The 13,151-nt window shown below is 37.6% G+C and overlaps 1 protein-coding gene across 1 annotated transcript in view; it reads right to left on the bottom strand.

Moving 5' to 3' along the window:
* Positions 1–1,030: 1,030 nt before the first annotated feature.
* Positions 1,031–13,151, bottom strand: part of Ahr (aryl hydrocarbon receptor) — a 44,779-nt gene continuing 32,658 nt past the window's right edge. Inside the window, exons 10-11 of the mRNA XM_090332727.1 lie at positions 5,737–7,018; positions 1,031–1,882 (exon numbers count right to left, since the gene is read on the bottom strand). Of these exons, the coding sequence (XP_090188853.1) occupies positions 1,739–1,882; positions 5,737–7,018 (1,426 nt within the window). The 3' untranslated portion in view covers positions 1,031–1,738. The remainder of the gene's footprint in view (positions 1,883–5,736; positions 7,019–13,151) is intronic.

Here is a 13,151-nt window from a genome sequence, read left to right as displayed (position 1 = left end):
AGGAAGCTGCTAAGGACTATCATTCAAAGCCAGGCCAAGCAGGAATGAATGACCATGAGATTCTGATCTTCAATTAACCACCAAAAAGCCAAAAGTGGAACTGTAGAGTGGGAGAGTGGTATCCTTGAACAAAAAACCTCAGGGACAGCGCCCAGGCCCTAAGTTCAAGCCTCAGGGCCAGCATACAAAATATACATACATACATACATACATATATACATACATACATTTATGCATGCATGCATGCATGCATATTACATACATATTTTTATCTGTATGTAATATGTAAATATTACATCTCAGTTTAGGTTTCTATGAAATTTTTAAATGATATGCATAAACCCAGTGTAGAGTCTTCAAGGGCTATACTGAAGTAAAACACTGGCCAACAGTGGCATTTTTCCTTTAATTCATTTGAGGACACTAAATTTGACAGATGATTCGCCGTACTTGAAATAAAAAGAATTTAATGAGTAAAGGTACACATACCAACTAACTTAAAAACAGTTCATTATCTAATTTCATAAGAAGACCCAGTGTTAAAATATATAAAACTCAAATTGTTATGTGCATATATAAAATATTCCCCAAATATCTTACACTTAATTTTGTTCTGTATGTCTATACAGTACACCACCATTTCATTTCTTTATTCCAAACATTGCCATCTTCAATTCTAACACTCCCCAAATAGGAGAAAAACAAAGTTTCCACTGCTTTAAAAGGTAAATTTATAAAGTCAATACATTATAAAGGATTATACATCCAAGGAAGTTTTTAGAGAATTTATACACATTGAAGTAAGTGTTATGATTAATTGACTAAAAGCTACACATTCATCTCCTCTGTACTGCAATGTAACAAATCCAGTTCATTTGACTGCTTTTCCAATTACAACATCTTTCTATTCTTGTGAAGATTGTAAGTATGAGGATTTTTTTTATTTAGATAGATTTCAGAAAAATCTGTTTTTTTTCCCTTCCAAAACAAAACACTATTGAAATTTAAGTGCTACTGTCATAATATTTATCCAATAAGGTAATTTTAAAAAATATCCTTTGGTTTTTGAATTCTTCAACATAAGGCACATAGCAACAGTTAAAGCCTAGAAACAACCGTATTACATAATAATTATCTTTTCAATTCAATATTTGCCCTTACCTAAAGGAAATGGGTGAGTAATGCAGTTAACACATGCCTAGATTAATAAAAATGATTAGATGTAGGAACTACAAGTAATATTTGTGTGCAAAGGAGACTATTTAATATAAAATACACATCCTACAGAGTTACAGGTAAGAAAGAGGTGAGGCACTTAGACTGATAGTGGAAGAAGGCTTTGAGATCACCTTTTTACAAAAGCACCAAACCATTAAATTTCCACACTTAGATAACAGCAGAAGCTAAAAATGTAAGGAAATGTAAGAATTCAACATAAGTCATTCTTATTCTGACAGCAATAAGTCACATCAAGTCCTCCTATAGAGTTGAAAGTACCGAATGCACTTGGTAATTCCTATGGTGTTAGCTGGGTGATGTGAACTCAGAAGGCATCTCTACACAGTTGTGTGCTGCTATTGCAAAGACTACTATATATAAAGTGGATATTTTACTCAGGTTCTAAAAACAAAGATTAAAATTTGGTTCAGAATTACAGTGCTGATGCCCAACAATAACATTTTTGTGATCCATCACAAACTAATTTGATCCAAAAATGATGGTAAAACCAGGCTTGGAGTTAGAGGAATCCACTGGGTGTCAGGTGAGGGAAAGGTCTGGCATCAGATGGATGAGAAAGGGGCTGAAGATGAGGGGTGGTCTGCGTGTGATTCATGCTATTTAACTCAGCGGGGGATGTTTCATTTATTCCTCCAGTCTGATACTGGAAAGAGAAAGAGCAATACAATTTATTAGGATAGATAAATATTCATAATGTTTTATATAACTAAATAACATATTAAAATACATTTCTAAAAATGTTATCCCTGTAAGTTATGTCTCAAATTCCTTTACTGTTAATTAATTTTAGACCTTTCATTCAGTGAAGACTCACTGTATTAGCTGCATTTTGAACCTTTTGCTTTTTTTCTCATTCATTTGCAAAGCAGTTTTGAAAACAGTTCAATTATACACTTGTCTCACTTGAGATTGCCTTTGTGTTGGATAAAATTGAAGGATCAAAGACTGCAGTGACAAATCATGGTAAGTGCTCTCTGACTTACTAGGTTGGCTTTAACCAGTCAAATTCCTGACATCAGGGTATCTTTGTATCTGGTATCAATGGACTGATTATAGTTGGGGTTACTACACTGAAATTTCTAATGACCTCATATTCCCCTAAATAGCAACTTCTGACTTTCTAATGATGTCTTGATATTTCAAAAGGAATATTTAAATTTCTTTATAAGATTCCTTTATAAAATATTTTCAATTAATGAGTATCACTAAAAGCAATGCCCCAGTTCAGACTCAAGTTACAAAACAAAAATATTTTTGTCTTCTTAAGCTGAACTGCCTGCAGAATGGCTAATTAAAAACAACAACAAGAAGAAGAAAGTAAGGAAGAATTTGGAGATGCATAGTTCTGTAGAGCTTTACAGTTTATAAAATTTTACATGGTAATATGTTAGAGAAAGTTGTAGAAACTTTCAAACAGATTAAAATTGTGTCTTTATTTGTGTAAAATAAGATCTACTTTTTTAAAGTGCATAGAACATTAAACTTCAAGTAATCAAAACACTGATTACTGAAGCACCCTTAAACATACACTAAAACATTTAGAAACAACTGAACATGTGGCTTTTATGAGTGCATACTCTGCAAGGCATCCAGAAAGAAAAGACTAGGCTTAAGTGAATTTTCTCCTCATAGATCGGAGAACATTAGCCTGAGTGTATTCTACAGAATTGTATTCATACTGTAGCTCTTGTGGCCACATAAAGACAGGGCTAAGAGTTTGATCTAGAGGCAGAGTGCTTTGCCAAGCATTATGAAGACAGGGGTTTGATTCCTTGGTACCACATATATAGAAAAGCCAGAAGTGGTGCTGTGACTCAGTGGTAGAGTGCTAAGCCTTGAAGAAAGCCCAACGACAGTGACCAAGTCCTGAGTTCAAGCCCCAAGACTGGCAAAAAAGAAAGAAAAAAGAAAAGAAAAGGCAAAAAGAAACCAGTTAACTTTACATTTTATTAAACCTAGTAAAAGTAGAAGCAGATCATTATTTTCTTAAAGTTCAGTGTTTTTTCATTTCTTTTTCAAGGAATGTGTGTATTAAAGTATTAAAATGTTGTTTGTATTTTACACTTAAAGCACATGTCAGTATGGACCATGAACATCTGGAATTCTCCATAGCCACATGTAAGTAGAGGCTACACTGAGAATATGTAAGGTCACACAGGCATTCTTTTATTATGCACAAAGTAGCAAAAAAAGTAGAGCAGTGTGGGACAATGTAAAGAACTCATGGGACCCTGTTAAAGCTAGTTTTATATAATAAACTTCTGTACAATTTACTTGAGAGTATTGTCAGGGAGTTTGGCTTAGTGCTAGAATGTTTGTCTAGGATGCATGAAGATCTGGGTTAGATTCCTCAGTACCACATACACAGAACATGCTAGAAGTGGTGCTAGTGCTATGACCGAAGTGGTAGAGCTTTAACCTTGAGAAAGCCCAAGGACTATGCTCAGGCCATGAGTTCAAGCCCCAGGACTGGCATTAAAAAAAAAGAGTAGTGAGATAAGCTGCAATCCAATTGTATTATTTTATTTAGTACTGACTAGTTGGAACTTGGGATTTCATGTTTGCATGACCAACTTGCTTGGCTAATGCTCTACTACTTGACTCATACCTCCAGTCCTGCTGTTTGCTGATTAATTTGGAAATGGATGTCTCATGGATTTGTCTACCCAACTGGCTTCCAACAGAACAGTTCCTGAGTAGTTACACGTCTGGCCTGCTTTCTGTCATTTTTAATTGATAATGCAGTTGCTATATTTATGGGTTACAAAGTGACATTTGATATGCCTATATAAGCAGTAATGTTTGTTATGACCAGTAGCATACAGGTCATCTCGAGCAACTATCATTTATAGAGTTTCAGAAAAAACTTAGAAATAATTTCTTCTACTGTAGTCACTCGACTATGCTACAGAGCAAAGTTATTACTGTTACTTATCTGTACTAGTAAACAACATCTTTCCGCCTTTCTTTCCAGCTTCTGGTAATCTTTACTATTTAATATGAAATCAACTTTCTAGAATTTATGCATCTAAGTGCTATTAGATAGTATTTGCCTCTGTTCCTGGTTAATTTCACTTAACACAATAGCCTGTTTCATCTATGTTGGCACCAAGGCCAACGTTTTAACACCTTTTATGACTGACTAATATTACTTGAAAAGTAGTTTGGAAGGATTATAGTTTGAGGCCATACCAAGACTTCATCTCAGCAAACAAGCTGGGCATGGTGGCATAAACATGTGATTCTAGATATGTGGGAGGCCATAGGTCACTGAGGCTTGTCCAGACAAAAACACAGGCCTTACCTGAAGAATAACTAAAAGCAAAAAGGGATGCGAGTGAGGCTCAAGCAGTAGATCACTTGCCTTACAGGACGAGGGTCTCAGCTCAAATCCCAGGCAGTGCTGAAAAAGCAAGTAAGCAAGCAAGCAAGCAAAAACAAAACAAAAAAACAACCCTCCATTTTAGGAGGATGGAGTTAGTACCATGGAAGTATAGTCAGCACATTCTGAGGAGTCTGGGGATGATCCTGTGTACTTTTAATTTGATACCATTTCAAACACAGATGAAGAAAATTAACTTTGAAGAAATAATTTCTAAAAATTCCTACCTATTTTGTAAATGTTGAATTTTTAAAAAGCCATGCATTTGTTCAAGGGAAGGGGAACAACAAAATGGTAAGACAAAGGACAAAGGGTGAACAATGCATCAACCATACTCATAAGCATGTTGGAAATGAACTTTATAATTTGGGGAGGTTGGAGGGAGAGAAAGTAGGAGAAAAATGTGGGAGGGGGTACCAATGTTGGATAAGGAATGTACTCACTACCTTATGCACGTAACTGTAATCCCTCTGTATATACCTTAACAATAAATTTTTTTTGTGGATCATGGGGCTTTAACTTAGCCAGGGCACTAGCCCTGAGCTCTTCATCTCAAGGCTAACACCCTACCCTTGAGCCAAGCCACATTTCCCGTTTTTTCTAGGGGTTAATTGGAGATAAGAGTCTCAGGTCCTTTTTGTGCTTGGGCTGGGTTTGAACCTTGATCCTCAGATCTCAGCCTCCTGAGTAACTAGGATGACAGATGTGAGCCACCATGCCCTGCTTAAAATTAAATTTAAAGAAAAGAATCAAGAAAAATGACAAACCTTCTGTTATAAACCAACTACATTAGGAAATTTAGGTCATCTTACATATTCATGCTTTTATAACCACTAATTTCTATCTCTTTTCAAAGAGATACAGACTTATAAAAACAACCACAGATAGAAAACATGGGAAGACGTAATAATGTTCAAGAAATAATGTACCCATTACCTGATGAATGTAACTGTAACCGTCTGTACCTCACCCAACAATAAAAGAAAACCAAATGCCATCTCCATAAACCTTGCAGATAATAGAATGAAGTTAGTCACAGGCATAAAAAGATAACTTAGTCTATATTTTATAGGAGAGAAATATCATAGATATGTCTTCAGCTCTGTCAAACTCACCTTGTTCCAGAATGCCTGTGGGTCTTGGAAAGTTGGATTATATGGCATCTGTTCTATGTGGGTGTGCTGAGGGGTTGGCTGGCATTGATACATTGAATTGGTCCCGGCATAGCATGTCTGGGGAGTTATAATAGTTGACTGGGAATTTATTCCAGGCTTTTGGTTTCCAGGAACTTGTAAACAAGTGACAAAATCTTCTAAATTGGAAGAAGGAACAGGGTATAGGGAAGGTTCAAAGTTCCCCATGGGCAAGTCCACCTGTGTACACTTGGAATGTTGTGGTAAAACAGACTGATTACAGGAAATGAAGTTCTGTGTGTAAGGTGTAGTTTCAATCTCAGATTTGTAGGGGAACAATTGATGAGCCCCTTGTAAATCTGAAAAGACATTGCTCTGTTGTAGGTCTTGCTGAGGACAATCCATGAACGGCATAGACTGGTCAGAGTTCCAATTTGCGAACATGCCATTAACTTGCATATTCCTCATTTGCTGACACAGCTGTTGCTGAGGCTCCATCCCCACATGCTTCTGCTGGTGAGGGTATTGTTGTAGCTGTTGCTGTTGCTGCTGCTGCTGCTGCTGCTGCTGCTGCTGTTCTAACTGCAGGCGTTCCTGTAGCATACAACTTGAGTTCAGACCCACAGACTGCTGTTCTTGGTAATCAGCCCTCAGGAAAGTAGACTTATTTAAGGAATCTTGGACATAGGTTAGAATTTCATCTGTTAGGTCAATGTCTCTAAAGTCAACCTCACCGGAGAAGTCACTTCTAAAAAATTCCTCATTCTGCATCTGTTTGATGTCTTCAAAATCAATGCCTAGGTTTTTCATGATGTTGGATAGTTCACTATTTTTAGTATCTGGAAAGAGCCCTGTGTGAGCTCCAGAAAGTGTTGGATTAATTTCCTGAGACTGTTCAACCTCATGTTTCAGAATGGTAGCATTTCCCATTTGTGCAATATTGTTTTGCCAATTACCATATTCACTCACAGACTCCTGAAATACATTTCCTAAAGGTGTTATGCTTGAGGCAGGATAGAGATAAACAGATTCATCCTGCTGCATTATGGAACCCAGGAGGGAAGTGGGATGGACAGAATCCTGATTTAGAGTCGATTTAGTAGCACAGTCTCTTCCACGAGGGCTGCTGCCCTTAGTCATTACTGGTAAGGAATCCATTATAGAAAATGGGCTGGTTAACTCATAGAGCATAGCTTCTCCAGTGGTAAACATAAAAGGCAGGGTCAAATTTCGCTTTTGTAAATGATCTCTTCCTTCTTCATCTCTAAAATCATGTACAAGAATGTCTGCATATTACGAAGAGTTTTAACATAAACATTTTTAACCAGTAAGTCAAATATATCAAGACACTGAACTGGCACAAAATATATTTAAATGAATTAAATTTTTTTCCAAGACTTAGTATATAGTATTATATACACGCACATTTCCAAAATTTAGTATATAGCATATAGTATTAAGCCTGCTCTTTAGGCTATATCCCTAATCTGACCACCTATTAAAAAAATAATGTGTATGCACACAATGTGAAAACAAACTCTAAGAATTTAGGAGGCTGAGTATAAGAGGCATGTCTAAATAAAACAATAAAACATAGAAAACTCCAGAAATAGAAATTGTGAAATTCAAAATGTTTTATACTTTTGCAAAGTAATACATACACCCAGCTCATGTAGAAAATCCAGTTAATAAAGAAAAATTGGCAATAGGGATTAACATATTAATTATATGTAAGTACAAAATTCAAATGTGTCACAGCAAAGAGTTCCAATAAATTGAGGATAGGTAAACAAGTCAGCAGAAAAGAGGTGAACAGTATGGATTAGCAATTCATAAAAGAAAAATGTCCTAGAAGACATAAAGAAATACCTTGCCTCATTAGCAGTAAGAAATGAATCAGCAACACTCTCAGTAACTGATCAAACAAGCACACAAAGTATCCCAAATACATAAATATGTGAACCACATAATGAAGAAATTAGGGTACTGATGATGATAAATGATTAGAACACTGTATTTCTAACCAAGAGGACTTGATTATTTATTAGAGTTCAGGGGATATTTTACTAATATTTCATTATATATCAGATCATAAAGGAAGACATAAATGGATTCAAAGGACTAAAATCATTTTAAAGGGCTGGCAGCCTTTCAGAAAATGACAATGGAATTTAGGTAAACATTAATCCCCAAACAGAAAGCAAAATCTATCAAAATGCAGAGTACTCTATTTCTAAGCAATTAAAACTTAGAAAAGGCATTTTCAATCAACAATAATAAGAGATGTATTAAGTTTGTGGGTGTGTAACTACAATTGTAGAAAATAAAACTGATATATAATTAAATATACATTAAAAATAAAAGGTTTATCTGGTTTATCCCCAGATAAAATATATGAACAGATATAAACAGAACAGAAAATCGAAGTTGGAAGGTGGTACCTAGACAATAGGGACTCAGCCTAGCTCTCTCCCATAAAAAGAGACAATCAGGGAATCCCACAAGCCAACTATCTTAAGAAATCCACAACTACAAATTCAAGAAGCAATGGAAAAGTACACAAATCGAAAAAGAAATCCAGATAAAGCTTATGTTCTCAAAGAATCCAAAAAGTGAGGACTCCTCCGCCACCCCACGCTGTAGGCGCCAAGCCTACGAAAGCCACAGTGGAGAGCTCCAGGCCTCCACACAGACTGGGCGTGGGCAGCACAGATGGCGATGGAGACCCGAGGGGAGGAGAACAACCCTCTAACACCATGGAGCAGCTCACAGCCAAACCCCGAAGAGTAACTAGTCCAGCGGGTTCCCCAAAACCCATCGGGAAAGCAGAGCTCGTGGCCAGCTACAGAACTTAACCCAGACCACTTCCTCCCGCCCAAGAAAGACTGGCAAGTGCAAGGGGGGGGGCAAGGAATTCAGAATCCTGTCCCTTCCTCCAACAGCCCCCACCCCCAGGACATTGACTGGAGACTGACAGGTGGGCGGGTTCTAAGACCCAGCACCCCACCAAAGAGGGAAGAGGTATCCCTGCTCCCACCTGCCCAACAGCCTCCTTTCTCAGACAACTGAAATTGGAGACTGAGGGGCACTAAGACACTGCCTTCCAACATCAGGTGGGGGTGTGCGTGATTCAGGGAGCCAGCTCTGACTGACCCAAACCTCCTGCTGGGAGCCTCCAGCAAGACACCAGCCAAAGCAGGTGAAACATAGCAGGGAACTGAGGGTCAGACCACCAGGTGCCCAGTTTTCCCTCTGAGAGCCAGAAAGGCAGGCGTGGCTCTGGCCTCAAGCCCAACTCCTCCCACTGGGCCCCGCCCCTGGAACAGGACAGAAACCCAGCTGATTTAGCTGAGAGCTCCCAGAAACTCCAAAACCCCAGGCCCTCAGCTGGGCCCTGCCCCTGGGAAAAGGGTAGGCAAACCAGCCACCTGCTGGGCTAGTTGAGACCAAAGTGCACAACTCCATCCTATGGCCCACTATTGGGCCACTGGCTGGGCTGAGAGCTTGCTGTGCAGCAGCATACAGCCTCTGTGAAGAGGCTGAACACGTGTAAACGCTGCAAACTCTAACCTAGTCAGCAGCGGAACAAATTTGGCTGAGAACCACACCTTTACACAGATTCCCAGAACCACCAGTCCCAAACTATGAAAAGACCGCCACCTACTGACCACAGAGTGAACCTACAAAAACAGTCTTTGATGCCTTGGAAAGTACAATGACAAATTATAACATATATAAATAATCAAAGTCCCACACAAAGCCCAAAGGGAAACAAGAGTGAAGGGATGAGAGAGATGTCACCATCCCAAGAAATGACACCTGAAGAGACATGAAACATGACTCTATTCAAGATGATTATGGACATGACTAAAGAGATTAAAGCAGAATTCCAAAAACAATTCCAGGAACATAAGCAGGAAATTATCATGGAGCTCCTGGAATTCAAAAGAGAAATGGAAGAAAAGATTAATACCCTCTCAGCAGACATGATCAGCTCAGTGTACACAATTCAAACAAAAATAGAAGCAGTAAGCAACAGATTGACTGAGATGGAGAATAGGACATCAGGAACAGAAGATAAAATGCAAGAGATGGAACAGAGAATCATCAGTCTGAGAAATCAGTCAGAATTCACCAAAGAGAACTGCAAGACCTGGCAGACACAGCCAAAAAATCGAATCTTCGTTTAATAGGAATCAATGAAGGGGCGGAGTTTATCAATAAAGGAATGCAACCCTTATTCACCAAAATCATAGCAGAGAACTTCCCCAGCCTCAAAAGGGAAAATACATTATTGAAGGCTTCAGAACTACAAGCAGGTAAGATCCTACAAGGAACTCGTCTAGATACATCATGGTAAAAACACTAGACCCAAATACCAAGGAGCTGATTTTAAATGCTGCAAAAACAAAGAAAGAGCTATACTACAATGGGAAAAAATTAGAATAACTGAAGACCTCTCCATGCAAACCCTAAATGAAAGAAAAGCTTGCAAAAATATCATTGATACCCTGAAGACCAACAACAGCCAACCCAGACTGATATTTCCAGCGAAACTAGAACCCCAATCTAGAAGCAATCACCTATAAATCACTAAACACAAAAGGGGAAAAAGAGAAAGAAACTCAGAAGTAAAAATAAATAATGAAAAAGGAAACTATCCATTTCTCCATAACTTCCCTAAATGTGAACAGGCTGAACAATCCAATCACAAGACACAGAACAGCAGACTGGATTAAGAAAAAAGACCCATGCATATGTTGCCTCCAAGAGACCCACCTCACTGCCAAAGACAGAAACAAACTCCCAAGTGAAAGGATGGAAAAGAATTTTCCACTCCAACGAACCAGGAAAAAAAGCAGGAGTAGCAATCTTAATCTCCGACAAAATTAACTTCTCAGTAAAATCAGTACATAAAGATACAGACGGTCACTACATATTAGTAAAGGGTACAATCCATACCCACAATATTACAGTTATAAACATTTACTCGCCCAACAAGGAAACATCCGAATTCCTCAAGAAAACTCTCTTAGAATTACAGAACAAGACAGACTCAAAAACAATCATAGTAGGAGACTTCAATACACCACTCTCACCAAATGACAGGTCAACTCAACAAAAGATAAGCAAAGACACCATTGACTTAAAGGAAACCATAGCCCAGCTGGGCTTAACAGATATACACAGAATCTTCCATCCAATGTTGAAACTTTATACATTTTTCTCAGCAATACATCCAAAACACTCCAAAATAGATCATATAATACTTCATACAGAAAACTTAAGATACAAGAGGACTGATATAATCCCATGCATTGTATCAGATCACAGTGCAGTCAAACTAGTTTTGAACAATGCAGTAAAAGTCAAATTCAAACACTTGGAAGCTGAACAACACACTTCTGAATAACTCTTGGGTTACAGATCAGATCAAAGAAGAAATTCAAAACTTTCTTGAATGTAATGACAACCAAGAGACATCACAAAGGAACTTATGGGACAAAGCAAAGGCACTTCTAAGGGGCACTAGGAGCGCATATTAAAAAGACAGAAGAAGAGCATGTAAATAACCTAAAAAAGAAATTGAAGCACCTAGAGGGGCAAGAAAAAGTTAATTCTAAAACAACTAGAAGGACAGAAATAACAAGACTCAAACAAGATTAGAGACCCCACGGGAACAATCACAACCGATATCCAAGAAATTCAGTCCATTATAAATAAGTACTACAAGGGCCTATATTCAAACAAACAAGAAAATCTAGTAGAAATGGATGACTTCTTAAATAAATTTAGGCTACCCGCATTGAAAAATGATGAGGTTATCAAATTGAACAAACCAATTTCATATAATGAAATTGTGGAAGAAATCAGGGAAATACCAACCAAAAAGAGCCCAGGTACAGATGGTTTCACTATGGAATTCTACAAGATGTTTAAAGATGAAGTAACACCTGTATTCTGGAAACTCTTCCAAGAAACAGAAGCAGAAGGAGCAATAACAAACTCATTTTATGAAGCTAATATTACACTCATCCCCAAACCAGGGAAAAACCCAACAAAAAAAGAAAACTACAGACGCAAACCTCCTCAACAATAGTAGCCAACAGAATCCAGATACAAATTTAAAAAAAATTATACACTATGATCAAGTAGGCTTCATCCCACAGATACAAAGCTGGTTTAACATTCACACATCAATCAATGTAATACATCAAATCAATAGAGCTAAGGATAAGAATCATATGATAATCTCTCTGAATGTGGACGTGGAGAAGGCATTTGACAAAATACAACATCCATTTATGTTGAAAGCCCTAGAAAAAACAGGAATAAGAGGTATATTCCTTAAAATAATTAAAGCCATATATGACAAACCTATAGTCAGTATTATACTAAATGGAGAAAAACTGGAACCATTTACCTTAAAATCAGGAACTAGACAGGGATGCCCACTCTCTCCACTTCTCTTCAATATATTGCTGCAACCCTTAGCCAGAGCAATAAGGCAAGAGAAGGACATCAAAGGGATCCACATAGGGAAAGAAGAAATTAAACTATCCCTATTCGCAGATGACATGATCCTCTACTTGACTGATCCAATAAGTTCCACTCCCAACTCCTAGAATTAATAAACCACTTTAGCAAAGGGGCAGGATACAAAATTAACCTTCAGACATCAGTAGCCTTCATGTACACTAACAATACACAAACAGAAGGCCAAATCAAGAAAATGAACTCATTTGTAATATCCCCCAAAAGAATAAAATACTTAGGAATTAACTTAACCAAAGATGTAAAGGAATTATTTAATGAAAACTATAAAAGCCTAACAAAAGAAATTAGAGGACACCAGGAAATGAAAAGACATCCCATGATCATGGGTAGGGATTACCAATATAGTGAAAATGGCCCTACTGCCAAAATTGATATACAAATTCAATGCAATCCCCATCAAAATCCCAAAGACATTCTTTACTGAAATAGAAGATATAATTTAAAGATTCATATGGAACAAGAAAAGACCTAGAATAGCCAAAACAATTTTAGCCAAAAAGAACAATGCAGGTGGTACTACAAAACCAGACTTCAAACTCTACTATAGAGCTATAATAACAAAAGCAGACCAGAAGATGAATGGAACAGAATACAAGATTCAGAAATAGAACCACATACCTACAGTCAACTTGTATTTGACAAAGGAGCCAAAGTTATACAGTGGAACAAACACAGCCTATTCAAGTATTAGTGCCGGCAAAACTGTACAGCCACATGCAGAAAACTAAAAATTGACCCTAGACTTTTGCCATGCACAAGCATTAACTCAAAGTGGATCAAAGACCTCAATGTCAGACCGGAAACCTTGAAACTGCTACATGATCGAGTTGGTGACACAG

This window comes from Megascapheus bottae, chromosome 5, assembly GCF_031878675.1.
Source record: "Megascapheus bottae isolate mThoBot1 chromosome 5, mThoBot2.hap1, whole genome shotgun sequence".
Taxonomy (NCBI): domain Eukaryota; kingdom Metazoa; phylum Chordata; class Mammalia; order Rodentia; family Geomyidae; genus Megascapheus; species Megascapheus bottae.
This window is presented reverse-complemented; position numbering and strand designations above follow the sequence as displayed.